This window comes from Buteo buteo, chromosome 11, assembly GCF_964188355.1.
Source record: "Buteo buteo chromosome 11, bButBut1.hap1.1, whole genome shotgun sequence".
Classification (NCBI taxonomy): Eukaryota; Metazoa; Chordata; class Aves; order Accipitriformes; family Accipitridae; genus Buteo; species Buteo buteo.
Window position 1 is genome coordinate 1,982,973 of NC_134181.1, and position 26,900 is coordinate 2,009,872.

At 67.8% G+C, this 26,900-nt stretch overlaps 1 protein-coding gene across 5 annotated transcripts; it reads left to right on the forward strand.

Annotated features, from left to right (window-relative positions):
• The first annotated feature begins 1,636 nt into the window (after positions 1–1,636).
• On the forward strand, positions 1,637–26,867 carry PIEZO1 (piezo type mechanosensitive ion channel component 1 (Er blood group)). 5 transcript variants are annotated; one of them, XM_075039840.1, is made up of 51 exons: positions 1,637–1,855; positions 8,776–8,871; positions 10,109–10,231; positions 10,608–10,650; positions 10,750–10,912; positions 11,925–12,063; positions 12,223–12,436; positions 12,632–12,797; positions 12,966–13,104; positions 13,208–13,292; positions 13,381–13,468; positions 13,558–13,818; positions 13,889–14,000; positions 14,161–14,339; positions 14,439–14,587; positions 14,792–14,971; positions 15,050–15,138; positions 15,903–16,060; positions 16,147–16,323; positions 16,453–16,578; positions 16,679–16,879; positions 16,970–17,174; positions 17,324–17,428; positions 17,985–18,138; positions 18,662–18,905; positions 19,050–19,146; positions 19,270–19,438; positions 19,524–19,613; positions 19,767–19,855; positions 20,065–20,136; positions 20,627–20,730; positions 20,808–20,895; positions 21,228–21,317; positions 21,411–21,586; positions 21,678–21,802; positions 21,902–22,066; positions 22,143–22,401; positions 22,481–22,669; positions 22,900–23,185; positions 23,322–23,427; positions 23,508–23,655; positions 23,742–23,956; positions 24,081–24,239; positions 24,320–24,467; positions 24,575–24,763; positions 24,849–24,941; positions 25,068–25,240; positions 25,341–25,463; positions 25,579–25,658; positions 25,777–25,975; positions 26,095–26,867. In XM_075039840.1, exons 1-51 carry the CDS (start codon positions 1,792–1,794, stop codon positions 26,342–26,344), a joined length of 7,542 nt encoding a protein of 2,513 aa, XP_074895941.1. In that variant the 5' UTR covers positions 1,637–1,791; the 3' UTR covers positions 26,345–26,867. The 5 variants fall into 5 exon arrangements, with proteins under 5 accessions (XP_074895941.1, XP_074895942.1, XP_074895944.1 ...); XM_075039841.1 differs by having other exon boundaries at positions 21,414–21,586; XM_075039843.1 differs by having other exon boundaries at positions 13,000–13,104; positions 13,377–13,468; positions 21,414–21,586.
• Positions 26,868–26,900: the final 33 nt, after the last annotated feature.

Below are 26,900 nucleotides of genomic sequence, written 5' to 3' on the forward strand. Positions count from 1 at the left end.
TCCAGCATCTCTCTTAAAGGCTGAGCGAGGCCGGCAAATTGGAGCGGGACCACTCAGGGCCGGATTCGGCCGCGTGAGGCAGGGCTCTGGGGTGCCGTTCCCTGTGCCCATTTACTTCCACAGCCTCCGTTCCCAGCTCGGGGCCAGGGCTGGGAGCGAGACGCCGGTGTGGGTGCCATGGACCACCCTTTCCTGGATCCATTCTGGGTGGGGGAGATGCAGCCCTGGGCTTCTGCAGCGGTAATTTCCATACCCGGGTCTCGCGGACGTGGTGTTAATGCAGAGCCTCGTGGCTCGGCGCTGACGAGCGTTTTCATTTACATGAGTGAATCCCTCCGGGTCCCAGCGATGAGGGTCGATGCGGCCGGGCAGAGGGGCCGAGTCCCTCCTCTGAGGATGCTCAGAGGTGGTTTGGGTACCCACAGCCCATCCCAGCTCCCACGAGGGGCTGTGCCCAACAAAACTCATCTGGACACCCGTGTTTGGGGGTTCTCGGGCCTATCCTGCCCACTGTTCAGGTGCTATGGCATGGGCAGCGGTGTCCGGATGGCTGCGGCTTCTGCGGCACATCTGGGGTCCGGGCCTGGGTGGGGGGAAGAGCCCCGAGAGTGCCGGAGGGAGCCGAGGGAAGAGAGCGGAGCCCGCCAAGGTGGGGAGCGGGCCGGCAGCGTGCCAGCTGGGTGCCAGTTTATTAAGTATGTTCGAAAAACAAGCACGGGGAAGCTAAAGAATGCGGAGAATTTCATGGACCGATGCTTCCTGGTTAGGGGCCGGCAATGACCGGCACTGCCCGGTGTGCTGCCCGCTGCCCTCGCCGGCGATGCTGCCCTCGCCGCCGGCTGTGCCCGGCACCTTCCTAGCCAGGGGCTGAGCTTGGGCTACCGGCGGTGAGCATGGCACCCAGCTCCCCTCATCTGGGCACCCAACTCCACGGGTGCGTGGCCACGTATTCGGCTTCCCTAGGGTCTGCGGTGCGCACCCAGCTCCGTCGGCACAGGACCCAGCTCCCAGGGGTGCGCGGCTGCTCTCGGGGGAGCACGCCCGAGCACCCCGCTCCCGTGCAGCGCGCCGGCTGCCCGCAGCGGCTCTCTGCCCCGTGCCGCATTGCCGCCCCGGTTGCAGGGCTCCGCGCAGGCATTACCGAGCCCCGGGGCCGGAGCGCAGCACTCAGCCTCAATTAGCTCTGACCTTTTTTTGTTGTTTTTTTTTTTTTCTTTGTTGTTTTTATGAAGCAAACAGGAAACACATCGGCTTTTTTTTTTTTTTAATTATTTTTTTAGCTAGGTTTTTTTTTTTTTTTCCCCTCCCCTGCCACCCTCGCTGCCAGTGGCAGGAACCGGGGTGGGGTGGTAGTGCGGGGTCCGGCTTCTCCCCCCCCCTCCATCGTCCCCGGTGCCGGGGCCCCGCCCCCGGTGCCGTTTTGGGCTGAGACCGGCCAACTCGTGGCAGCAGTGGCGGGGCTGCAGTGCCGGCGGGCGGCACTAGGCGGGGCGGGCCGTGCCGAGCAAAGCGGAGCCGTGCCGTGCCGTGCCATACCGGACCAGCCCGCCGAGGCGGGCGGGCGGGGGGGGGGGGGGAGAGTGGGGTGTGTTTTTTGGGGGGGGGCGGGCGGGCGGCTCCGCTTTATAAAGGCGACTAGAACGGGGCGGGGGAAAAGAAGCGCGTCCGTTCGGCTGCGCTCCGGGACCGGCCAGCGGGGCCTGCCCAGCCCCGGCGGGGCGGAACGGCACGGTGGGGTTCGGTGGGGCATGGGCCGGGCCCCCCACCCCCCCCAGGCCCCCCCCTGAAGGGATGGAGCGGCGGGCGCTGTGTGCGGGGCTGTACTGGCTGCTGCTGCCGCTCGCCCTGCTCGCCGGTGAGTGGGGTGGGGGGGGCGGGCGGGGGGGTGTCTTGGGGTGTTTCCCCCCCCTCCGCTATCTGTGAGCCGGGGCACGGTGTTTCCCCCCCCCGGGGGAAGCCGCCGGTGGCCCCCCGGGGGGGAGGCGGGTGGGTGGGGGGGGTCCCAGCCTTATGGGTGGGGGGGAGCACCCTGCATAGCCCCCCCCTCCCAGCCCCACGCGGGACCGAGGCCGCTCTCGGAGAAACGCTGCAACTTCTCCGGGCTGGGGGTGGGGGCAGCGTGTGGGGTGTCCGTGTGTCCCCCCCCCCTCCGGGCATGGCGAGCGGACCCCCGCACCCCCAGCACCGGGGGACCGGTTGGGACTGAAAGCGTCCCGGTTTGGACACAGCCGTGTCACCCTGCTGCTGGTAAGGTGGGGGGGGGGGCGAAGGAGGGTGCCGGGACACCCCGATGCGATGATCAGGGGGGATGCAGCTGGGATGGGGGATGCTCGGGGAGGGGGGGGACCGCTGGCACCCAGCCCGGGTACCGTCCCGGTGCCACGGTCGGGAGCGGGGCACCCACCTCGGCCACCGCAACCTCTGCAGGGCCGTGGCTCCCCAAACTGCTCCCAGTTCGTTTTAAGCAACGCTGGCCTTGGAAGGCAAATGCACCACCCACCGAGGCAACCGTCTGGCTACCGGCCTGGAAAATACCCGTGTCCTGGGACGCGCGGAACAAGAATCGGCTCTTTGAACCCCGGTTCCTCGGGGGGAGCCCGTTCGGGGATTCTCCGTTTACCTTGACGGAGACGCAAAGGAAAAACCTCTCCGTAAACAGGATTGTTCAACGGGCTCCTTGTGCCCCCGGCAGGGTCCGGCCGCCGCCGTCGGGCTCACGCCGCCCGTGCACCCCCGGGGAAGCGGTGGCGTGACTTTTGGGGTAGCGTCACCCAGAGAGAGGGACGTGTACCCGGCCGGAGCCACGTCCAGCCGAGCGGTCCCTGTCCCAGCTTGCGTTTTTGGGAAACCCGGGCTGGGGTGCGTGGCACTAGCCGTGCCGCCGGCACGGGGCGAGCCTCGCTGGCAGAGGAAGTCGGTCGACTGTTGAAAAAGCTTCGCTTTATTTGCTCCGGTTTGCTCGAGGAGTGACTCAGTGCATCGCGCAGGATGTGAGGAGGTTAATTATAACCCTGCCTATGAACGGGGCTGGGAAGGGACGGTGGCCGCTTGCACAAGGCCTCCCCCGGCCGGCGGGGTGACGGCTGCCGCTCCGGGACGCGGGAGCTGCCGGCTGCATCCCATGGGTGCGCGGGGTGACACGTGGCCTCTGGGCGCGGCATCGCGCCTGGGGCCCTCGCGCCCCAATTATGCCCGTTTGGCCCCAAATCGTGCCGGGCTTGCTTGCCCCGCTCTGGCGCGGGACGTCGTGCCGGGGACCCGCCGTCTCCCGTGGCCGGTGATGCCGGTGGCGTTGCCCGCCACGGTCAGCTCGTAGGTGGCTTGTTTAAATTTGGGACCCCGCTTGGGCGGGGGCTGATCCTGGGAGAGCAGTCCCTCTTGCTCCGGCCGCTTGTCAAAATAGCCGTACGGGTGACTCAGCGGTGTCCGGGGGGGACCTGGGGTCTCGCAAGGGGAAACTGAGGCACGGGGGAATGTGGCTCGTCCTGCTGCACCTGGGGGGGGTGGTGGTGGTGGTGGAGGAAGAGCCCCAGAGCACGACCCGCCTGCGGCCTTTCCTTCCCCGGCAATTAGGCTCTTCCCAAACGTCCGGAGGATGTTTGCTCGTGGCTCCCGGCCAGCTCGGAGCGGGTGGAGGCACAGGAGCTGGGCCCCCCCCCCCGGCACGGCTCGGAGCAGCCCCCCCACCCTTGCTTCCCACGGGCTGGCACAGGCGTGAACCCCTACGGGGCAGCTCCCAGCCGTGCCACGGGCCGTATCCTCACCCGGCACAGGGAGATGCCTCGGCTCTAGCCTGTCTGGCGGGAATGGTGGGGTGCAGGGAGCCTTCCCACCAGTGCATATCCCACCCGTGGGGTGATCGGGGTGGGGGGACCAGGCAGCCGGGACCCCCAGGCTGGTTGATGGTTGTGGCTGCGCCGGGTCCCAGCTCCAGCATGGCTCTGTGGTGCTGGGGCAGGAGCGATGGGGGGGACGGCAGCCCCCCATTCCCTGGGGCTCCGGTGCTCCCCAAACCAGGGGGGACTGACCTGGGGTGAGGTGAGGACACGGCCCCTCCTGGCTGACCCCCCCCTGCTTGGCCAGGAGGTGCTGGGGTGCTGGGGGCGTCCCTGGGGTGGGGTCCTGGGTGCCACAGGGGGCCGGTACCCAGCCGGGTGCTGGCAAGGTGCGTGGGCTGCAGCCAGCTGCCTCCTGCGGTCAGGTGCTTTTTATAAAATGAAGGGAAATAAAAAAGAGAAGGGGAAAAAAAAAAAAAATTTAAAAAAAAAAAAAAAGCCACCGCTGTCTCCAAGAGCAATACTGCTGTTTCCTCCCCAGGCGCACAGGGGGATGGGAAGCGCAGGGCTGGCTGCCTGCAGCCTGCCTGGACACTGCCCGGGTCAGGGTGCCCATCTCCCCGGGACTGAGCCTTTTGCAAAGCCCCCGCACGGCCCCGTTGAGGTGGGTGAGGCTGTGGGGTCTCCCCGGGGGTGCAGTGGGTCCCCACGCTGCCCCCGAGGCTCGCCTTGCTAGCTGGGGGGGGGGTTGCTGCAGGCTGGGTTTGCAGGGGCTTTATGGCTCCGGTTGGCAAAGCCTTGGCACGGTGGGGTTTAACCCTTTGCCTCCTCTGCACCCCGGTTGCAGCGGAGTCTTGGGGTGCCCATCGAGGCGGGGGGATGCGTTTGGACACTGGTGCTGCCATACGGCAGATGCCGTCACGGCCCTGAGCCACGCGTGGGAAATATTACGGCGGACCTGGGAACGTCACCGCGCGATGGGAACGTGGGTCTTCGTGCGCAAGTGGGAGATGTGCATGGGCATCCCGGTGCCGAGTCCGTGGCTCTTGGGATTCTGAGGGCTGCTCCGGCCTCCTGGCGTGGGCTGTGCCATCCCGGCGTGTGCCCGGCGTAGGGGCTGCAGCCCCAGGGCTGTGGGTGCTGGGTGTCCCCCCGGCACTGGGGTGGCAGCGAGCACCCATCCCCAAAGCCTCTGCGTTCCCTGTCCCGTTGCATCAGCCGCTGGCATTTACCAGGCTGGCAGCCGTGGCATCCAGCCCGGTGCCCTCCCGGGGCAGCTCCCGCGGCATCCCCTGGGGAGCGGGGCCGGCTGCTGTCTCGGCACTGGCAGGAGTGGGATTAGTTTTCCACAAAAACAGGATACAGCGGGTGAACCGGTGGGGCTGCTCCCTCTTCCCGGAAAGAGGAGCCGGGGCTGGGGCTGGGAATGTACTGGTGGCTGGCTCTCCCAGCGTGGCCAGCCCTGGGGCTCGCTGCTTTGGGGCCGTCCGGATTTTTTGGGGATGGGGAGAAATCCCGTGGGGAGAGCTGCCGTGGCCAGGGTTCGTTAGCCGGCCTCTGGTTGGTAGCCAGTGGGCGCAGAGCGCAGGGTCCTGGGTGCAAAGTGACACCCCGGGGACCCTGTCTGGGTTCCCCCGGCCGTGGGGACCCCAGTTGGGACCAGTTAGCCGGGAGACAGGACCCAGCTGCGTGGAAGCAGCTTGGCAGAGCTGCCTGGCTCCGGCAGCAGGTAACGGGCCCATGTGAAAATAGCAGGGCAGGCAGGGAATTAAAGAGCTCTGCTAATTAATCCTGAGCGGCCGCAGGTCCCCGCAGAGCCAGCGGCTGTGCCGGTGCCAATCGGTGTATGGGCTGTGCGTGGGCACAGGGTGGATGGTGCTGCGGGGCCGGTGCGTGGGGCTCCCCCGTCGCCGGCGGGGTCCGGGGAGCCCCCTTTCCCCATGGAATTGGGTATGGATCCGTCCCTGGCAGCTGGCTGGGCACGGGATGGTGTCCGGTTTGCAGGGAGGGGGCCGCACCAGACCCCAACCCTCTCCCGCAGCCGCCCTTCCCACGCTTCCCTGGCCCGATTGCGATGGGAGAGACCCCGGTGTCGACTCTCCCCAGCCACCCCCACCCTCGCCGCCGGGTCCCTGCCTTCCCCTGGGGTCCCCGATGACCCCCTTCCCCTCCCGCGGGGAGATCTCAAGGAGAGATGAAAGGCTGGCGTGAAGGAAACCCGGCACACCTCACCCAGCTCCCCAGCGCTGCGATTTATCCTCCTCCCGGCACATTAACATCGTTAATATTTCAAATGCTGCTGGCTGCCAGCGGCGGCGGTGAATTCGCCGGCAGCGTGGGAGCTGGGCCGGCTGCTCCCGACTCCCCGGGGTCACCGGGCTGGGGAAGGGGGGATTTGGGGTGCGGATCCAGGATATCTTTGCTGGGGGTACAAGGGGGATGCTCAGCGCGGGCCAGATCCTGCCCCGTGCTCGCAGCAGAGGCGAGACCGCAGGGCATCGTGGGCGATGGGTGCTGCTTTGCGTGGGGAGGGGGACGGTGGGTGCCACGGCACTGCACCCACCCACCCGGCTCGGGATGATGGGGTGCGGGAGGGCGGGTTTCACCGCGGGACTGCTCTCTCCACATGCCAAACTGGTTTTTCTCCTCGTACTGGTGCTTCCCCTGCTGTCAGCATGGCGGGGAACCGGTTTCCGCCGACTCCGGGACGGGGCACCCACGCAGCGCCGGCATGGCACACCTCGGTGTGCTTCCAAACTGGGCTGCGTCGTGCCGGCGGACTGCTCCCCGTAGCATCATTTTTTTTTTCCCCCCCTTTTTCGTCCTTGACCCTTTAAAACTTGAAGCCAGGGCTGCGGCGATTGCTGACCACCCTGCCAGAGGGTCCCGTGGGTGCTGGCTCGGCTCTGGGGTGCAGTGGGGTGCTCTGCATTTGCAGGCAGCTGCTGCCAGCCCTTCCCAATGCCTTAGGTGACCCCGAGCCGCTGCCACTGGGATGCCTGCTCTGTACTGGTCCAGGAGTGATGTCCCTTGTCCTGGGGGGCTGGCGCTGGTGGCATAAAATACCTGGGTCACTCTGTTGCTCCGGGTACGGGTGGTCCCCGCAGCAAGGGCATACCCTGGTGCCCAGCGATGCCCGTGGGTCTCTCCACCGTGCCCACAATCCCCCTCCTCCCCGCAGCTCTCGGGCAGACCCCAGCCCAGGCGATGCCAACAGGGCTCCGGCACAGCCGGTCCCCTCCGTACCACCGGCACCCACAGGGTGACCGCGGCTGGGACGGGGGCTCATGCTGGGACTGGTTTGCCCCTGGCACCCGATGGCACAGGGGTGGGCAGTGGAGTCTGTGCCAGGACGGGGGGTGCTGGTGGCGACTGGGGGGGGCTGGCTGGCTCCCACGTAAGTGGAGCGGCGGCTCGCCCCCGCACCGGGAAGGCTCCTCTCGGCCCCATCGCCGTTGGCGCGGGAAGGGGAATATTTGCTCCATGAGATCATGGTTTGCCGAAACGTAGCCAGCAACCCTCAGCGGCGTGTGGGGAGGTGACGCGTCCCGGGGTCACCGTGGAGAGGCGACTGGCGGGACGTTGGTCCGCGGAGGGGCAATTGCTCGTGGGGGGGCCGCACCGTGTCCCCCCTGGGCTGTGCCGTCCCTCGCCCCAGGATGTGCCGTCCCGTTGAAACCTCGTAAACATGGGAAGGGCCGTGCCGCGCTGCTGGTGCTGAGCACGTTCCCTGGCACCCAGCCTGCCCCCCACCTTGTCGTCCCCCCGCCAGCCCCGTGGGGCCGGGGGCTGCCCGCTTGGCCCCCTCTCCCTCTCCCCTTTCCCAAGTGGGGTGCCAAGGGGAGCAGGTCCCTGCCCTGGCCACGCAGAGCCGGGGTCCCTGAGACCAGTTTGCTGTGGTTGTCCCCTCCCCGGGCTGCCCCAGAGGGGTCCCCCCCTACCCAGAGTCGGGTCCCCCCAGCCTGCGGGGGGGTGTATGCGAGGACACGTCCCCCTGGTTTGCAGGGGAGGGGACGGAGGGATGCCCCGGGACTGCCTGGAGCGAGGGCACAGTTAAAAAGCGAAGCCACCACGCTGCGCAGCCCCCCCCCTCCGTGACTCCCTTCCTCTCCGGCCAGGCACTGATTTTGGGGGGGGTGTCTTGCAGCGGCCGTGCCCGTCACCGTGGCCTCATGGCTGGGCGGCCGCAGGGCTGCCCCGCGGCTGGTCCCAGCTCGAACCGGTGCATATGGCGGTGTCTGTCACCGCTCGCCTGGCGTGTGCACGCGGCCGACGGGAACGCCGCGTCCCCAGCCACGGTGGCAGCTGCCCTGGGATGTCCCTGCCGTGCGGTTCCCGTTCCCGTCCCTGTCCCCGTCCCCGCCGGTGGCAGCTCCGCGGGACGCTGGCTCAGTCCCGCTCCCTGCCCAGCTCCTCCGACGGTTTCACGCCTGCAAACAAGCTGTAATTTAGGTCTAAAAATAAGCGAGGGGGAAGGTGGTGAGCTGGTGGCACGCCTGGAGCGGGGCTGGGTGCAGTGAGGGGCTGTGCCAGCCCCGGGGTGGCCACGGGTGGGGGTCCCAGCCCAGCCGTGGGGTCCCTGCAAACCTTGGCGTGGTCTTGCAGGAATGACGTGGAAATGCAGCGGATTTTGCTCCTGGCTCTCGTCGCCCTGTCACCCCACATGTCTGGGACCTCTGGTGCCCCCCATGCGACCCGTGCAGGTCCCCAGGACTGACCCAGCCTGGGCTCCTGCCCTCTCTTCCCACCGGCTTTTCGGGGGGGGGGGGCTTGAGCCCCCATCCGGAACTGCCCATCACTTTGGGGCGCCTCTTATTTCGGGGTATCCCCCTCCTCCTGCTCGGGCATCCCTCACCGTGCAGGTCAGGGTGCCATCCTTGGGGATCCCCAGGGTGGGTGGGTGGGGGGGGGGGGCGATGCAGCCAGGAGCCCGGTGGGCTCCAGCCCCTTCCCCGTGCCTCATCCCCGGTACTAACCCTGCCTGTCCCTCTGCCCCCAGCCTGCCTTTTCCGATTCAACGTCCTCTCCTTGGTGTACCTGCTTTTCCTGCTGCTCCTGCCCTGGTTCCCGGGGCCCACCCAGCACTCCGCCGGAGGTAAGGGGCTCAGCCTGGGGTGGGGGGGAGCGGGCAGAGGACGGCGGGCAGCAGGGTGGGCAGCACACAGGCAGCTCTGGCTTGGGGGAACTGGGCAGCGCGGGGGCTGCCAGCCGCTCTCCGGCAGGTACCTGCCCTCCTTCTCCTGCGGTTTCCCCCCCGGCCGGGCAGCGTGGCTCCGCATGGCAGCCTCGCTCTGTTAATTATAGCCCGGCGCGGCTATTAATAGGCCTCCTGCTCCGAAATGGCCGGTTTTGAGCCCTAGCCTTATTAACCAGAAACCTCAGGGCTGAGCTCTGCCCGCTGGGTGGGCAGGGATGTACCACCAGCAGCCCCTCCGCCCTGCCCGGGCACGTTCCCCACGGTGGGCATGCGTGGGTGGGGGGGGTGCAGGAGGTGCATCGCCCACGGTGGGTGCACGGGACATGTCCCTTCAGGGTGGGCACCGGGTGCCCGTAGCCCTCCTGTCTCCCTGCCCTCTGTGCCAGGCTGAGCCATGCTGTAACACAACCCGGCAGCGCCTGGCACGGCCGCGGCTAAAAGCTTTGCCCTCTGAATATTTCATGGGCTTGCACGGCCCCGGAGCCCGGGCGCTGCCGAGAGCCTTCGCAGGGATTTACAGGAAAAAACAAGCGGAGGGAAAGATTTTGGCCAGGGGCCGCCCCCCCCCCCCAGCCAGCACGCAGCTGCGGTGGGCTCGCTGCCTGTCCCATGGCCAGGAAAACGGGCGCGTGGCCCGGGGAGCCGGGTGGGATTTGGGCACGGCTGCAGCTGGTGGAAGGTGTAACGGGGCTGGCGGTGCGGGGGAACCCCTGGCGCCCACCCACAGACCCCCCCCCCCCAGGATGTTCCACCAGGGATTGGGGTGGGGATGGTGAGCTGCATCCCGATGCCGGTCCCCGTGCAGTGGGCCCGGGAAGCGCCCGGTGCCAGCGAGGTTGGAGGGTGCTGCAGGTTCAAGGGGAGGGAGGGTGGTCCTGGGTTCCTGCATTGCCCCGTGCCTCAGTTTCCCCAGTAATGCAGCAGAAAGGATGCTCTTAAGCTGTGCTGGGTGCACGGTGAGACATGCAAGGTCCTGGTGGGACCATGTCCCTGGGGCAGACCCCTGGCATCTCTGGGCACAGCCACAGCGCATCCCTTCCCAGCTCTTCCCAGGCGTGCTGGGTCCCCACGGGGGATGCTGGCACTCCCTGGGGCCACCTTGGGCGGTGGGTAATGGGGTGCCCGTATCTCGCAGGTCACACCAGCCGCCTCCTCAAAGCTCTTCTGGGGACCAGCATCCTCTTCCTCCTCGCCCACTTCGTTTTCCAAATATGCCTATACACGCTGCCCATCCTGGACCAGCTGCTGGGGCCCAGCTGTGAGTACGGGGTGCCAGGGCAGCCTGCCCTCGCCCTCCTGCACCTCTGCTCTCCCCCGCTTCACCCCCTCCCCGCAGTGCCCTGGGGCTGGACCCCCAACATGGTAATACGTGGGTGCGGGGATCCCATCCGTCTGGGTGCCGGGGGGCTGCTGAAGCTCTGCGGGGTCCCAGCTGCGTGCCCAGCACCGGGGGTGTGCTGCGCCATGCCATGCCAGGGTGCCTGCTCGGTGGACGCTGCGCTGGGCACAGACCCCATCCTGGGTCCCCACGGATGTGGGGTGTTCTCCCCACGGGGAAGCCGCCTGCTCCGGGTGGGCTGGGAGCCTGCCCACGCGGGGTCTGCCAAACTCAGCACCTCCCCGCTTCCCCGCAGGCAGCACCTGGGAGGTCCTCGCCCGGCACATCGGGGTCACCAGGTAAGGGTACCCTGGTGGTGTGGGGCTGGGGGCTGGCGGCGGCGGTGGGGGGGTTGCACCCCCAAACCCTCCCCTGCCCCGCTTTCCCCCCCCGCCCAGGCTGGACTTGAGCGACATCCCCAATTCGGTGCGTCTCGTGGCACCCGACGTTGGCATCCTGCTGGCCTCATCCCTCTGCCTGTGCCTGTGCCGCCGTCTCGTCCCCAAGGCCGGCGCTGCCGCCCGCGGCCGGAGGCCGGAGTCCGGGGACCCCCTTGAGCGGGTGAGAGCCGACCCCGGCACCGTCGGCAGCATCCCACCCGCCGTGTCCTGCCGAGCCCCCGCCAGAATTCCCGGGGCACGGCGGCCGGTCCCCCGTCCCCTCCCTGGGGACGGCAGACTGGGACACAGGGGCTTGGCGTGGGTGGGTGGCTGGGGACCCGGGTGGGAGCAGTTTCGCTGGAGGACTGGGACATCGTCACGGCATCTCACACGGGCTGGGGTGACTCAGCCGCAGAGGAGTGCTCGTGTTTGCTCCCGCGTTGCCGTAGGAATCCCGGCAAACAGCCCGGCCCTATGGTTCCCACCGGCGGAGGGGGGAATGCGGTGCCTGCACCCCCCGGGGTCCGGCTGGCACCGCCACCCCAAAACCCCTGGGCTCGGGAAGGGCAGTGTTGGGGGGGGGGCAATCATGGGATGCTGGCACCCAGCTTGAGCTCGCCGGCTGGGTGCCGTGCCGCGCCATGCCGTGCTACGCCAGCCCTGCCTGGCGGTGCCAGCGGGGCACCGGGATGCTGCGCTCGTGCCACTGGGGTCACCCAGGCAGACGCAACCCCAAGCTGATGGCATCCCCCAGCTCAGCAAACACCCCTGGGGGCTCAGCCCCGTTTTGGGGTGCTCTCCGCTGGTCCGGGTTGTCGCGGCGGGTGCTCGCTTGCCCGGCTCTGGCCGTGGCCGGGCTGTAACCGGAGCGCCGGCCGATGCGAATGCCTTTGCCGTGAGCGCGGGGCCAGCGCGGGAGGCAGCCTGGAAAAAAGCTCAGTGCTGGGAACCTGGGCGCCAGCGCCAAGAAAAACAGCCGCCTTTCGGAGGCACTTTCCAAGCGGTTAATGAGATAAACACGGCCAGGTGCCGGGCTGCGCGCCCGCACAGCGCCGGGCAGGGTGCCCCGGCTGTCCACCCGTGCTCTCCCCCAAGTGGGGAAACTGAGGCACGGCCAGGAGGAGCAGCCTGGAGCTGGTGGGCTGCCCGGGGTCGGACCGCGGGGTTCACGCCGCGTTCTCCTCACCTGGCAGGGGGAAGAGGAGGACGTGGAGCGGCACGGCGGCACGGCCGATGGGGACACGCCGCTGAGCACCAGGCTGCGGGTGACGGCTCACTGGCTGCTCTGGGCGGCCGGGAAGGGTCTGGCCGTCCTGCTGCTGGCCTTGGCCGGTGGGTACGGGACGTGGGGGGGTGTGCGGTGAGCTGGGGTGGGGGGGGTCTTGGTGGCCGTGCTGCCGGGGGGGATGCTCGGTCCAGGGAGGGATGCTCGATCCGGCGGGGGGGGATGCTCGGCCGCGCACTGACCGCCCACGGGGCGCTGCTCCCCAGGGATCACCCTGCCCTCCGCCTCCTCCAGCGTCTACTACCTGCTCTTTGTGGGGCTGTGCACGTGGTGGGCTTGCCACCTCCCCACCAGCCGCCTGGCCTTCGACACCCTCTGCTTCCTCGTCGGCGTCTACGCCGGCGGCCACCTCCTCTGCCTCTATGCCTACCAGACGCCCTTCGTCCAGGGGGTCTTCCCGCCCCCCACCATCTGGGCACGGTGAGTCCCCGGGGAGGGAGCCGTGCCGGGGGTTCCCGTGCCACCCCGGTTAAGTGGGTGCCCCCATCCCGCTGCCAGCTGCGGCGGGTCCCCGGTGAAGCCGTATGCCGTGCCAGCACCGGGATGGGACCGTGGCTGGCGGCGGGGGTCCTGGCTCGGGCGGGCGATAACTCCATCCGCTCTGCCCATCCGCAGGCTGTTCGGCTTCAAGGACGTCGTCCTGTACCGCAACTGCTCCCGGCCCAACGCCCTGGTGCTCAACACCGGCCACCCCTGGCCCGTCTACGCCAACCCCGGCATCCTGCTCCTGCTCTACTACACCGTGGCCACCCTGGTGAAGCTGCGCCGGCTGGATGCCAGGGTGAGGGGCTGCGGGGCCAAGCCGGACCCCGTGCCGATGCCCGGCGCGCCCCGCCGCTCTGACCGCCCCAACCATGGCACTGGGGGTGGTGGGGGACAGCGGGGTGCCCGGTGGAGGGGTGCCTCGGCAGGGGCACCGGGCATGATTCTGCTCCCCCGGTGGCTGCAGCGGGGTGCTCTGAGCTGGCTCCTGCCCCTCACAGAGAACCGCGGTGCCGGCACAGCCGCCGGCAAGGTGCCCGGCGAGGGAGCTGGTGGAGCTGGAGAGCTGGCCCAAGGACACCGACGGCGTGGCCGAGGACACCAAGGTGGGTTTGGGGTAGGGGGGGCTTTGCTGGAGCTGGAGGGGGAATGGGTGCGGGATGCTCTGGGGGTGCCGGGGTGGGCTCTGAGCCCTCTCTGCCCCCCCAGCCCATGCTATCCCCCAGCACCGGGAAGCCGGGCAGCGGTGCCGAGAACTGCACCGTCCACGTCATGGGCAACTCACCGCAGCCGGGTAAGCCCGTCCCCGCCGCCTCCCCCTCCCCAAGGGCTACCCGTGGCCCGGGGGGTGGCTCACGGTCCCCCTCCCCGTGGCCAGGCAGGAGGCGTCCGGCGGAGCGGCTGCCCCTGCACGCCCTGGGCCACGTCGTCATGAACCAGAGCTACGTCTGCGCCCTCATCGCCATGATGGTAAGGGGCTGGGGGGGGGGATGAAGATGATGGGGGGGCACCTCCCGGGCTGAGCCCGGGCGAGGGGCCGCATTCCTGCCCGCCCGCAGGTGTGGAGCATCACCTACCACAGCTGGCTGACCTTCGTGCTGCTGCTCTGGGCATGCCTCATCTGGACGGTGCGGAGCCGGCATCACTTCGCCATGCTCTGCTCGCCTTTCCTCCTCCTCTACGGCATCGCTCTCTGCAGCCTGCAGTACGTCTGGGGTATGGATCTGGCCCCCGAGCTGCCCACCCGCGTCGGCTTCATGAGCCTCGAACAGTTGGGGCTGGTGCACCCCAAATATCCCTGCTTGGACCTGGGGGCCAAGGTAAGCCCGGTGTCCCCATCCCTGTCCCCTCTGGTACCCGGCTGTCCCCACTCACCGCCTGTCCCCGCAGCTCCTGCTCACCCTCACCTTCTGGCTGCTGCTGCGGCAGTTCGTTAAGGAGAAGCTGCTAACGAGGAGGTGCCCGGCCACCCCGCTCCTGGAGGTGACCGTCTCGGACACGGGTGAGGGCTCCCGGCGTCACCCACCCCCAGGGACCCTGTCCCGGGCTGAGCATCCCCCGGGATGCGAGTGCCCGGAGGTGGGCAGCTGCCGGAGAGGGGGGGACACGACACGCGTGCCCCCCCCCGGGCGGCTGCCTGCAGCCCCTTCCTTGCCTCGCAGAGCCCAGCCGGCAGCGGGACGTGCTGAAGGCGCTGGGGGTCCTGGTGCGGGATTTCTATGCCAAATACTGGATCTGCGTCTGCGCCGGCATGTTCATCGTGGTGAGCTTCGCCGGGCGCCTCGTCGTCTACAAGATCGTCTACATGTTCCTTTTCCTCCTCTGCCTCACCCTCTTCCAGGTAGGGGGGGCTGGGGACCCCTCCCCATCCCCATCCATCCCCATCCCTGACCCCGTCCCCGTCCCCGGCGTGGTCCCGCTGATGTCCCCGTCCCCACAGGTGTACTACAGCCTGTGGCGCAAGGTGCTGAAGGGCTTCTGGTGGCTGGTGGTGGCGTACACCATGCTGGTGCTCATCGCCGTCTACACCTTCCAGTTTGAGGATTTCCCCATGTACTGGAGGAACCTGACGGGCCTCACCGACGAGCAGTGAGTGTCCCTGACACACCGTGGGGTCCCTGCTGCCGCCAGCCCCCGTGGTGGCACCAGGGCACGGCCAAGGGATGCGTTGCACGTGGGGAAACTGAGGCACGGGGGGCGGGCAGTTGGGGTTGAGCCCTGGTGTGGCAGCTTGATGCCTGTGCAGGGTGGGATGGATGCGGCCCCGTGTTGACTTTCCTCCTCCCTGCCCAGGCTGGGCGACCTGGGTCTGGAGCAGTTCAGCGTCTCCGAGCTCTTCTCCAGCACCCTCATCCCGGGCTTCTTCCTCCTGGCCTGCATCCTCCAGCTCCATTACTTCCACCGCCCCTTCATGCACATCACCGACCTGGAGCACATCCCTGCTGCCACCCCGCCACCCTGCCACATCCCCAGGTAGGGCCCCGCACCAGGGTGACCCCCCCCTCTGCACCCTGAGACCCCCATCCCGGCTCTGAGCCCTCCTCCCCGCAGGCCTGAGGAGCTGCACGGGAGCCGGCTGCTGCGGGATGCGGCTGCTGCCGAAAATGCCGGGACGGGTGACTCCGACACCGCGTCACAGGGTACCGGGCAGGGACAGGGGGACGGGGTGGGATGGGGTGTCCCCCCAAGCCAGGAAGGGGCTGGGAGGGATGCAGGAATGGATTGGAGCATCCTCCGAGCCAGTAAGGGGCTGGGAGGGTAGGGAGATGGATTTGGGGTGACCTCCAAGTGTGGGAGGGTACACGGATGGATTGGGGTGTCCTCCAATCCAGCAAGGGGTTGGGAGGGTAGGGAGATAGATTTGGGGTGACCTCCAAGTGTGGGAGGGTACACGGATGGATTGGGGTGTCCTGCAATCCAGCAAGGGGTTGGGAGGGTAGGGAGATAGATTTGGGGTGACCCTCCCAAGTGTGGAGGGTACGGGGATGGGTTGGAGCATCCTCCAAGCCAGGAATGGGCTGGCGAGGTGCAGGGATGGATTGGGGTGTCCTTCAAGTCTGGGAGGGTATGAGGATGCATTGGGGTGTCCTCTCAGCCAGGAAGGGGCTGGGAGGATACAGGGATGGATTGGGGTGTCCTTCAAGCCAGGATGGGGCAAGGGGGGAGCAGGGATAGATTGGAGCATCCTCCAAGCCAGGAAGGGGCTGGGAGGGTGCGGGGATGGATTGGGGTGTCCTCCAAGCCTGGGAGGGTATGGAGATGGATTGGAGCGTCCTCCAAGTGTGGGAGGTTGTGGGAACGGATTGGGGTGTCCTCCAAGCATGGGAGGATACAGGGATGGGTTGGGGTGTCCCCTGAGCCAGGGTGGCTGTGGGGGTGTCCGTGACGCTCCATGTCCCCGCAGCGCCCACCAAATGGGGACTGGTGCTGGAACGCCTGATCGTGCTGGGCTGGACCTTCTCGGACACGTTGACCCGCGGGCAGGTCTTCGTGGGGCGCCTGTTGGAGCTCCACATCCTCAAGCTGGTGGCTCTCTACACCGTCTGGGTGGCCCTGCAGGAGGTACCAGCCCCGGGGTGCTGGGGTGGGGGGGGGGAACAGGCTCCGCCGGGCACCCTGGGGCGCTGACGCAGCCGCCGCTGCCGCAGGTATCGCTGATGAACTTCTTGCTGGTGCTGCTGTGGGCCTTCGCCATGCCCTACTGCCGTTTCCGCCACATGGCCTCCTGCCTCTCCACCGTCTGGACCTGCATCATCATCGTCTGCAAGATGCTCTACCAGCTCAAGATCGTCGACCCCAGCGAGTACTCCAGCAACTGCACCCAGGTGCCCAAGGCGGCCGTGCCGGGGGGATGCCCGGTTCTTGGGGTGCTTGTGGTGGCACGGGGGGGGGTCCCTGGCTGGAGGTGGCAGGGGCGAGGGGTCCTGACACCCGGTGGTGCTCCTCTTTTGCAGCCCCAGCTCAACGGCACCAACCTGAGCCCGGAGGAGCTGGGTAACTCCACGCTGTACCGCGGCCCCGTGGACCCTGCCAACTGGTTCGGCATCCGCAAGGGTTACCCCAACCTGGGCTACATCCAGGTGGGCACGGGGACGCCCCGTCTGCGGGGAGCACGTGGCGGGGGGGATGCTCGGTGGCGTACCACGGTCCTGAGCATCCCTTCGTCCTCCCCCCAACCAGAACCACCTCCTGGTGCTGCTGCTGCTGGTGTTCGAGGCGGTGGTGTACCGGCGCCAGGAGTATTACCGCAAGCAGCACCAGCTGGTGGCCCCCGTCACCGAGACCGTCTTCGAGGACATCTCCCGCGAGCATCTCGACCACGGCCTCGGCAGCTGTGCCAAATACTTCCTCAACTACTTCTACTACAAGTTTGGCTTGGAGGTGGGGAGCGGGTGCCGCGTGGGGGGGATCCCACCGCTCGCGGCGCCCCGGGGCTGAGCCTCTGCATCTCCCCCCGCTTCCCCGTCCCAGATCTGCTTCCTGATGACGGTGAACGTGATCGGGCAACGGATGAACTTCATGGTGATCCTGCACGGTTGCTGGCTGGTCGTCATCCTGACGCGGCGCCGGCGGGCGGCCATCGCCCGCCTCTGGCCCAAGTACTGCCTCTTCCTCGTCGTCTTCCTCCTCTACCAGTACTTGCTGTGCGTGGGCATGCCGCCCGCCCTCTGCGTGGGTAAGGGGCAGGGGCTGGGGGGGGGACACCCGTCCTTTGCACGGGTCACGGAGGCAGAGGTCCGTGCGTGGGCACGCTGCCTGCCCTGGGTAAGGGGCTGGCGTGGGGGGGGGGGGGCTGGCATCGAGCGTGCCCACCGTCCCCCCCAGACTATCCGTGGCGCTGGACCCGAGCCCTCCCCTTCAACTCGGCGCTCATCAAGTGGCTCTACCTGCCCGACTTCTTCGTGGCCCCCAAATCCACCAACCTCATCAGTGAGTATCCCCCCCCCCCGCCCCCGGCAACCCACCACCAACCCCTGGCAGCCCCCTGCCCACGGGGTGCCCTGTCCCCCCTACTCCAGCCCCTGGCACCCCCTTGCCCATGGGGCACCCCCAAGCCCAGCCATGGATTTTTGGGGGGGTGTTTGTCCAGTCCTGCCCCCAGGGAGGTGAGCAGATGGGGAGGTGGGAGGAGCTGGAGAAGCCACACCCCTTTGGGGTGGAGCTTGACCTGTGCCCACGCCCTTTTGGAGGAGGAGCTGTGGAAGAGCCTTGCCCCCCTGTGGGAGGAGTTTGGCTGAAGTCCCACCCCCTTTGGGGAGAAGGAGGGGCCTGAGGAGAGCCACACCCCCCAGGAGGAGGGGCCTGTGGAGAACCACACCCCCATTGGGGGAGGAGCTTAATGAAACTCACATCCCAATGGATGAGCGCCCTGGGGTGCCCCACCCCTTGGGGAGGGGCTTGGTGGGTGCCACGCCCCATTCTAGGGAGGGGGTGTGGTCTACCAGAGCCCCGCCCGCCCCGCCCAGTCTGAGCCATGTGCCCGCAGACGACTTCGCGCTGCTGCTGTGCGCGGCCCAGCAGTGGCGGGTCTTCGAGGCCGAGCGCACCGAGGAATGGCTGCGGGCGGCCGGCGAGAACACCGACCGGCTCGACCTGGCGCGGGACCCCCACAACCCCACGCCCAACTTCATCCACTGCCGGTGGGCGCCCGCCGCCGCGTGACGCGGCACCGCAACCCGGGGCTGGGGTGGGCTGGGGCACGGGGGACCGTGGGGATGGGACCCGCTCCCCTCCTGGGATGGGACCCCCAGGCAGTGGGACCTGCTGGGATCCCCTAGGATGGGGCTGGGACCCCTTTGGGCCAGGGAAGCCCTCCCGCTGACGCCGGGCTGGGACGGGACCCCCCGCCACGGCTGGAGCAGGACCCCCTGTCACTGGGATGGGACCCCCAGGCTGGGACAGGAGCACCCTAAGGCTGTGCTGGAAGGAGGTGCCGTGCTCCAGGACACCCCTGGTGATTGTGCAGGACCCCCCCGGGCATTGGGACCCCATAGACTGGGACAAGGCGCTTTGTTCCCCAAAAGAGGGCTGATGCGGGGACTGGGACCGTGCTGGTTTGGCTGGGCTGTGGGGTGGCACCTCGCTGCACCCCAAACCCGGGTGGTGGCAAGCATGGGTGCTGGCAGGGGACGGGGACCCTGCTCTGAGCACCCCATCCCACAGGTCATACCTGGACATGGTGAAGGTGGTGGTCTTCCGCTACCTCTTCTGGTTCGTCCTGGTGGTGGTCTTCATCACCGGAGCCACCCGCATCAGCCTCTTCGGCCTCGGCTACCTGCTGGCCTGCTTCTACCTCCTCCTCTTCGGCACCGCCATGCTGCGCAAGCCGGCCCGGGCTCGCCTCGTGCTCTGGGACTGCCTCATCCTCTACAACATCACCGTCATCATCTCCAAAAACATGCTGTCGGTGAGGGCTGCCGGTCCCCAGCCATGCAACGGCCCCTGGGCTGCTCCTCGGGGGTCGCCCACCCCGCGGACATCCCCCGGGGAGGGGACGGGTGCCGATGCTGTCCCCGGGTAAAACCCCGCGCTCTGCCCTCTCTCCCCGCAGCTCCTCTCCTGCGTCTTCGTGCAGCAGATGCAGAGCAACTTCTGCTGGGTGATCCAGCTCTTCAGCCTGGTCTGCACCGTCAAGGGCTACTACGACCGTGAGTTGCTGGCCTGGGGATGGGGGCGGGGGGGGGGGTCTGGGGTCTGCCCTGCCTGAGCTGGTGGGGTTGGGGGTGTAGGTTTGGGCTGCTGCCTGACCTGCCTGCACCTCTGCCTGCCAGCCAAGGAGATGGGCAAGGACCAGGACTGCTCGCTGCCCGTGGAGGAGGCGGGCATCATCTGGGACAGCATCTGCTTCTTCTTCCTCCTGCTCCAGCGCCGCGTCTTCCTCAGCTACTACTACTTGCACGTCATGCTGGACCTCCAGGCCTCTGCCCTGCAGGCTTCTAGGTGGGGCTGGGGTCCCGGAGGGTCCCCGTGGGTGCCGGGGTGCCAGTACCCCCCCCTCACCCTCCCGCCATCCCTGTCCCCGCAGGGGCGTCGCGCTGTTCAAGGCCAGCACCCTGAAGAGCATGCACTCCCACCGGCAAGCCGAGAAGAAGTCGCTGGCCCAGCTGAAGCGGCAGTGAGTGGGTTTTGGGGGGGCACCTGGGACCGCTCTCCCCCCCTGCCCCAGCACTACAGCACCTTGGGGCACCCCTGTGCGGGTGGGGTGGATGGGGGTGCTCCCGGGGGGGGTTTTGGGGGAGCGGGCTCCGCAGCAGCCTCTGCCTGGCAGGATGGAGCGGATCCGAGCCAAGCAGGAGAAGTACCACCAGGAGCGGCTGCCCCGCGGCACCGGCGAGGGGCAGGATGAGGCCAGGCCAGGTGAGAGCTGGGGGGTCCGTCCCCCCGTCCCCCCACCCCTTCTCTGGGCACAGCAGGGTGACCGCGACCCATCGCCGACGCCTGTCCCGGCGGAGCCCCGCGGAGCATCGTGGTGAACTCCCCTCCCTGCCCTCCTGGCTCGGTGCCGGGGGTGGGTGCACCGAGCGTGGCCGTTCTCAGCCCCCCCCCCCCCGTCTGCCATTCCACAGCGCCCGGCAGCCCGGCGGACCCTTCCCGGCAGAGGGAGCGGTGGTGGCGGCCATGGTTAGACCACGCCGCAGGTACTGGCCCGGCACGGGGCCGTAACGGGGCGCAGCCCCTCGGTGAGGTCCCTCCGCCGGGGACCGCTAACACCCGCGGGGAGCGGTGGTGACGGTGCTTTCGGCAAGGTGACGCCCTGCATGTTCCCCGTCCCCACGCTCGGCCGCAGGGCACTAACTAGGACTTCTCCACTTCCCAGCACTAACAGGGTGTCGGGCTGGGGGTACCGGGCTGGGTTTGGGGTTACCGGCATCGGTCGCCTCCCAGTGCCGGCACCGGAGGGACCCCACTTTGGGGACGCGGGAGTTGAGTTTTCGTCCCCAACGGAGATCCCCACGGGTGTCCTCGGCGCCGTGCCAGCATCGCCGCGTTGGCCAGAGAGCCTCGGGGAGACGGCAGCCCTGCCGTGACCCCCACCCCGTGCCTTGCCGCCGGTGGGGCACCGGCCGTGCCGTGACACCCCGTGCCGTGGCACCGGCCGTGCCGTGACACCCCGTGCCGCCCCGGCAGTGCTGCATTCGGGGGAATACTTCCTCTTTGAGTCGGACAGCGAGGAGGAGGAGGAGGCAGCGGTGCCGGAGGAGCCGCAGCCGGGCAGGCAGAGCGCCTTCCAGGTGAGCGTGGCTGGGGGGGCCTGGGGGGGGGGCTGGTGGTGCCCACAGGGCACTCACGGCTCCTTTCCCCCTGCCAGCTCGCCTACCAGGCCTGGGTGACCAACACCAGGACGGCGCTGCGGCAGCAGGAGCAGCCGGAGGCAGCCGGTGCCGAGGTCGCTGCAGGTGGGTCCGGCTTACCCCAAAATGGGGTTGGGGGGGGGGGGGTGGGAGGGGACGCAGCCCTGCCCCGTTCCCCGCTGTTTGCCTTGGGAGTAGTCGGCATCCCGTACTGGGGCATCGCCTCAAGGTGGTTCCCAGTGTGTGTGTGGACTCTCCAGTGTCTACAATAGGGTTGGGCATAATCCGTGCAACTCGCCTTTGGTGGCCGTGCTGGTTTTTAAGCCGGGGGGGGGGGGACACAGGGGGTGGGGTGATGAGCGGGAGAGCCCCAACGGGGGCTAGAAATGATGTCCGTCCTCTGCTGAGCCCTTCCCGGGGGGGTCTGACCCTTGTAGGGGACAGCGGAGGGAGGGAGGAGGAGTTGGAAGCGCTTGAAGAGGCTGAAGGTCAGGAGGAAGAGGAGGAGGAGGAGGAGGAAGGCTCCGGTAGGTGGGCAGCAGGACCGCAGCTCGGGGTGGGGGGGCGTTGGGGGGATCCGAGAGGGTGTGAAGTGACACCCCTCGTCCCCCCCACCCCAGCAGAGCGGGGCAACGTGGTGCAGCGAGTGCTGAACACCCTGCGGTTCCTGTGGGTGCTGTGCCGGGCCATGGTGGACGGGTTGACCCAGTGGCTGGACGCCTGCACTCGGGAGCACGCCGACATGTCCACCGTCCTGTGCCTCGAGAGATACGTCCTCACGCGCCGGCTGGCCACGGTGAGCCCTGGGGGGGGACATCGGGACACGACGGGGGGGCGGGGGGGTTGGTGACAGCCCCGCGGTGGCACCGACCTGCTGCCCGCTGCAGGGAGAGGACATGCACCGCGGGGTCCTGGACGAGCTCTACCTGCTGCCGCCGGAGGAGCCCCCAGCTGAGGAGCTGAACCCACGGGGGGCCGGGGGTGCGGACCCCCAAAACGGCGTCGCTTCCAGGCAGGTGCATAGATACCCCCCCCGAGGGGGCAGCGGGCAGCGCCGCGGGCAGGGGTCGGCGAGCGGGGGGGCTCACCCCTGTCCCCGTGCCGTCCCCAGCGGGCACCGAGGAGCCACCGCCGGCCCGGTGGGATGCCCGCTGCCCACCGGCAGCCAGGAGCGGGTGACAATTTTGGAAAGCCAGGAGGACGTGGCTGGGTCTCAGGAGCTCCTGGCCTTGCCCCAGAACCGGAGCCGGACGGCCAGCGAGCTCCTCCTGAGCAGGTACGGGGACGTGGGGATGGTGGGGATGGGGACGGGGGGTGTCGGGACCAGCTCACCCCCCCGCTGCACCCCGCAGGCGGCTGTACTTCCCCGAGCTGGAAGAGTCGGAGCGGTTTTATCGGTCCCACAACCGGTTCCTGAAGCTGCTGCTGGCCGGGTACCGCTGCGTGGCCGCCCACTCCGAGCTGCTCTGCTACTTCATCATCATCCTCAACAACATGGTGACTGCCTCCGTCATCTCCCTCTTCCTGCCCATCCTCGTCTTCCTCTGGGCCATGCTCTCCATCCCCCGGCCCAGCAAGCGCTTCTGGATGACCGCCATCATCTTCACCGAGGTGGGCAGGGGGTGGCCGGGGAGGGGACGATGCCACCCGGCCCCCGGCTGCCACCCGCTGACCCCGACGTCCCCCACAGGTGATGGTGGTGGTGAAATACCTCTTCCAGTTCGGGTTCTTCCCCTGGAACGGCTACACCATGCTGGTGCGCAACGAGGGCAAGCCCTTCTTCCCACCCCGCATCCTGGGCTTGGAGAAGACTGACCGCTACATCAAGTATGACCTCGTGCAGCTCCTGGCCCTCTTCTTCCATCGCTCCCTGCTGCTGGTGAGCCCCAGGGCACGGGCGCTGCCGTGGGCATCGCCTGGGTGGGATTCTCCGGGAGCTGGAGGTGCTTCTGGGGGTGAGGGGGGCTCTGGAGAGCACCCAGTGGGTGCTTGGTGGCTCTGCCTTGGTTTCCACCCAAGGCACCCGTTGCTGGTGCAACGGGAGCCGACGCTGCGGGATGGGGGGGGGCATCAGGAACCCTGTCTCCCCCTGACCGTGCTCCTCCTCAGTCCTACGGGCTGTGGGACCACGAGGAGGACTCCTTCCCCAAGAAGAAGGCAGAGGCGGAGCGGGTGGAGGATGAGGAAGAAGAGGAGAGGCGGGAGGAAGCAGCGTCCCCCGCGGGTGAGGAAGGGACGGAGGTGCCGGCAGAGCCGGGGACACCGGGCGCGGCCGCGGGGCCGGAGCCGGAGGGTGATGCCGTGGGGCAGGAGAAGGGGGCCGGGGCGACGCAGCTCCGCTTCAGGAGGAAGAGGCGATGGGGGAGGAAGCAACCGGAGGCGGCTCCGGAGGAAGGTGAGCGCCCGTTCCTGGACCTCGCGCCCCGGCGAGGGGCAAGGCTGGCATCCCCCAGGGTGGAGGGATGCTGGGGCCGGGCAGGATGCAGCCCTGCAGGACCCCGGCTGTCGCCCACGCTGTGCCTCACTCGCAGGGGATGGGGAGGAGGAGGAGGAGGAGGAGGAAGAGGCAAAACAGAGCCACGCTCAGAAGAAACTGAAGGCGTTTGGGCTGCAGGTCAAGCTCTTCTTCCTCACCATGTGAGTGCCCCGCAGCATTGGTTGGGGTGGGGGGTGCGGGGTGCAGCCCCCGGTCACCCGTCCCTTCTGTCCCCCTCCAGGGCGCAGAACATGTACCGGCCGGTGCGCGGGTTCTTCTGGGACATCCTGCACACCCAGCACCGGGCGGCCACCGACGTCTACGCCTTCATGTTCCTGGCCGACGTGGTCGACTTCATCATCATCATCTTCGGCTTCTGGGCTTTCGGGGTGAGCAGGGGGTTCCCGCAGGGCACCGACCGGCTCCCACCGCGGGGTCAGGCCGGGCCGTATCCTGACCTCTCCTGCATCCCCAGAAACACTCGGCGGCCGCCGACATCACCTCCTCGCTGTCGGATGACCAAGTGCCAGAGGCCTTCTTGGTCATGCTGCTCATCCAGTTCACCACCATGGTCATCGACCGCGCGCTCTACCTCCGCAAGACCGTGCTGGGCAAGCTCATCTTCCAGGTCATCTTGGTCTTCAGCATCCACCTCTGGATGTTCTTCATCCTGCCGGCCGTCACCGAAAGGTACCATGCGTGCCCCGAGGATGTCCCCAAGGGCCTAGGGTGGCACCTTTGTGTCCCCAAGGCCACGTGGTGGCCCACCCTGGCCGGGGAGGTGGCCGGAGGGGTGACACCCACCCTCCCGCAGGTTGTTCAGCCTCAACACGGTGGCCCAGCTGTGGTACTTCGTGAAGTGCATCTACTTCTCGCTGTCCGCCTACCAGATCCGCTGCGGCTACCCTACCCGCATCCTGGGCAACTTCCTCACCAAGAAATACAACCACCTCAACCTCTTCCTCTTCCAGGGGTACGGCACGGGGCCGCGCGGACCCCCGAGCGCCCGGAGGGTGCCGTACCAGCCCCCTCTCCCTGTGTTCCCCCCCTCAGGTTTCGCCTCGTGCCCTTCCTGGTGGAGCTGCGGGCCGTCATGGACTGGGTCTGGACGGACACCACGCTGTCCCTCTCCAACTGGATGTGCGTGGAGGACATCTACGCCAACATCTTCATCATCAAGTGCAGCCGCGAGACGGAGAAGGTACAGCCCCGCCGTGCTGGGAAGGGCCCCCCAGTAAGCCCCTTGTTCCTTGGGGTCCCCCCGAGCCCACCTGACACCGTGTGCTGTCTCCCCCCGCCTCCACCTAGAAATACCCCCAGCCCAAGGGGCAGAAGAAGAAGAAGATCGTGAAGTATGGCATGGGGGGCCTCATCATCCTCTTCCTCGTGGCCATCATCTGGTTCCCGCTGCTCTTTATGTCGCTGGTGCGCTCCGTGGTGGGCGTCGTGAACCACCCCATTGACGTCACCGTCACCCTCAAGCTGGGGGGGTATGAGGTGAGGATGCAGGGGGTGGGTGCTGGGGTGCCCAGCCCAGATGCTGGGGTCCCCTGCCTGGCTGATGGCACCCCCTCCCCTGCAGCCGCTGTTCACCATGAGCGCCCAGCAGCAATCCATCCAGCCCTTCACCCCCCAGGACTACGAAGCCCTCACCAACCAATTTGAGAGGCAGCCGGTAAATCCTCCCCCCCCGCCCCGCTCCATCCTCCTGGGGGGCCGGCAGAGTCGGGGGGTGCCCCGGGGTAGGGGTGTCCTTGGGTGGGGGTTGACCTGGTCATCGTCCCCCCCCCCCTTGCACTAGGTGGCCATGCAGTTCATCACGCTGTACGGCTACGAGGACATCGTGAGGGCTCGCATCGAGGGCAGCTCGGGCTCGCTCTGGAGCATCAGCCCCCCCAGCCGGGAACAGATGCGACGAGAGCTGCAGAACGGCTCCTCCGACATCACCCTCCGCCTCACCTGGACCTTCCAGAGGTACCGCTGGCACGGTGGCGAGGAGGAGGAGGAGGAGGGAGGGGGGCAGCCCTGCCTGCACCCCCCCCCAACACACCCTCCACCTCTGCTCTGCCCGCAGGGACCTGGGCAAAGGGGGGACGGTGGAGCACACCTTCGACAAGCACACCACCAACCTGCAGCCCGGCGCGCCCCAGCGCATGGAGCTGGCCCAGCTGCTGCAGGGCACCCGTGATGCCCCCGTGTGAGTGTCCCCAGGGAAGGGACAAGGGGCTGGACCCCCCCCCCCCCCGCAACTCCATAGTCATTGGGATGGTGCCCCCCCCCGCCTCCGCATCGCTCACCCCGCTCTCTTGCAGGCAAGTGCCCAAACTCTTCCCCAAATACATCCGGGCGCCCAACGGTCCCGAAGCCAACCCCGTCAAGCAGCTGCTGCCGGGTGAGTCCCACCATGTGTCCCCACCCCCCCCCAAAAAAAAAGAAATCAGCGTTGGGGGTACACCAGCAGCCGTACTGTGCCCTGACACTGTGTGTGTGTGTCCCCCCCGCCTCGACAGACGGGGAGGACAGCTACCTGGACGTGGAGGTGCAGCTGAAACGGGAGCGTGCGGGTGCCGGCCGAGGGGGCGACAGCTTCTTGGAGTGGTGGGTGATACGGCTGAAGGAGGCCACCCCCAGCGACGGCAACATCCTCCCCATGATCATCTTCAACGATAAAGTCAGCCCCCCCAGCCTGGGCTTCTTGGCTGGCTACGGGTAAGTGGAGGAGGTACGCAGGGAGAGGGGGGACGACCACCAGGCTGTACCCCAAAAGGGATGCGAGTCTGGGGGTGTGGGATACAGGATGCAATCCTCCCCCCCCCCCGCCCTTGCAGGATCATGGGGCTGTACGTCTCCATCGTGCTGGTGATCGGGAAGTTCGTGCGGGGTTTCTTCAGCGAGATCTCGCACTCCATCATGTTCGAGGAGCTGCCCTGCGTGGACCGCATCCTGAAGCTGTGCCAGGACATCTTCCTGGTGCGGGAAACGGGCGAGCTGGAGCTGGAGGAAGAGCTCTACGCCAAGCTCATCTTCCTCTACCGCTCCCCCGAGACCATGATCAAGTGGACGCGGGAGAAGGAGTAAGGGGAAGGGGCTCCAGGCCCCCCCCCTCCCGGGGACATCACCGCCAATGCCTTAACCAGTCCCGTCCCGTCCCCCCCCGCAACAAGCTGGGGCCGTATCCTGCTGGGGGAGGCAGTGGGACGCAGGGTGCTCGGCGCTCGCTTTTAGGGAGGATGTTTTTCTTGCCGTCCGACCTGCGGAGACCACGTCGTGCCTTCCCGGGGTGGGGGACAGGAGCTGGCCCCCCCACCCCCACCTGCTGGGCACCCCTGGCTGCCGGGTGGAGGGGGGGTTGGTCAGGAGCCAGCCTGTGCCCCCTCCCCGCTCTCCCCAGCCCTGCTCCAGAACCAGGTTGAACTCAAAAGCAATAGCCCCCCAGCCCCAGGACGGGGGGGCCCTGGGTCATGACCCCCCCCAACCAGGGGTGGGGGCTGGCAGCCCCAGCTGGACTCTAGACACTTGTGACTTTGGGTTGTTGTTTTTTTTTTTATTAATTCAAATGGTTTATTTATACAGATATCTAATAAAACAAAGCTGAGGCCTCCCTGGCTGATGTGCAGCTGGGGTGGGGAGAGGG

Bases quoted from the DNA above. Each gene is read 5' to 3' on its own strand.
- PIEZO1 (XM_075039839.1), top strand. From the start codon at position 1,792: ATGGAGCGGCGGGCGCTGTGTGCGGGGCTGTACTGGCTGCTGCTGCCG. The intron at 16,880-16,969 runs GTGGGGAGCGGG...TCCCCGTCCCAG, and splicing joins ACTACAAGTTTGGCTTGGAG to ATCTGCTTCCTGATGACGGT. The intron at 25,976-26,094 runs GTAAGTGGAGGA...CCGCCCTTGCAG, and splicing joins GGCTTCTTGGCTGGCTACGG to GATCATGGGGCTGTACGTCT.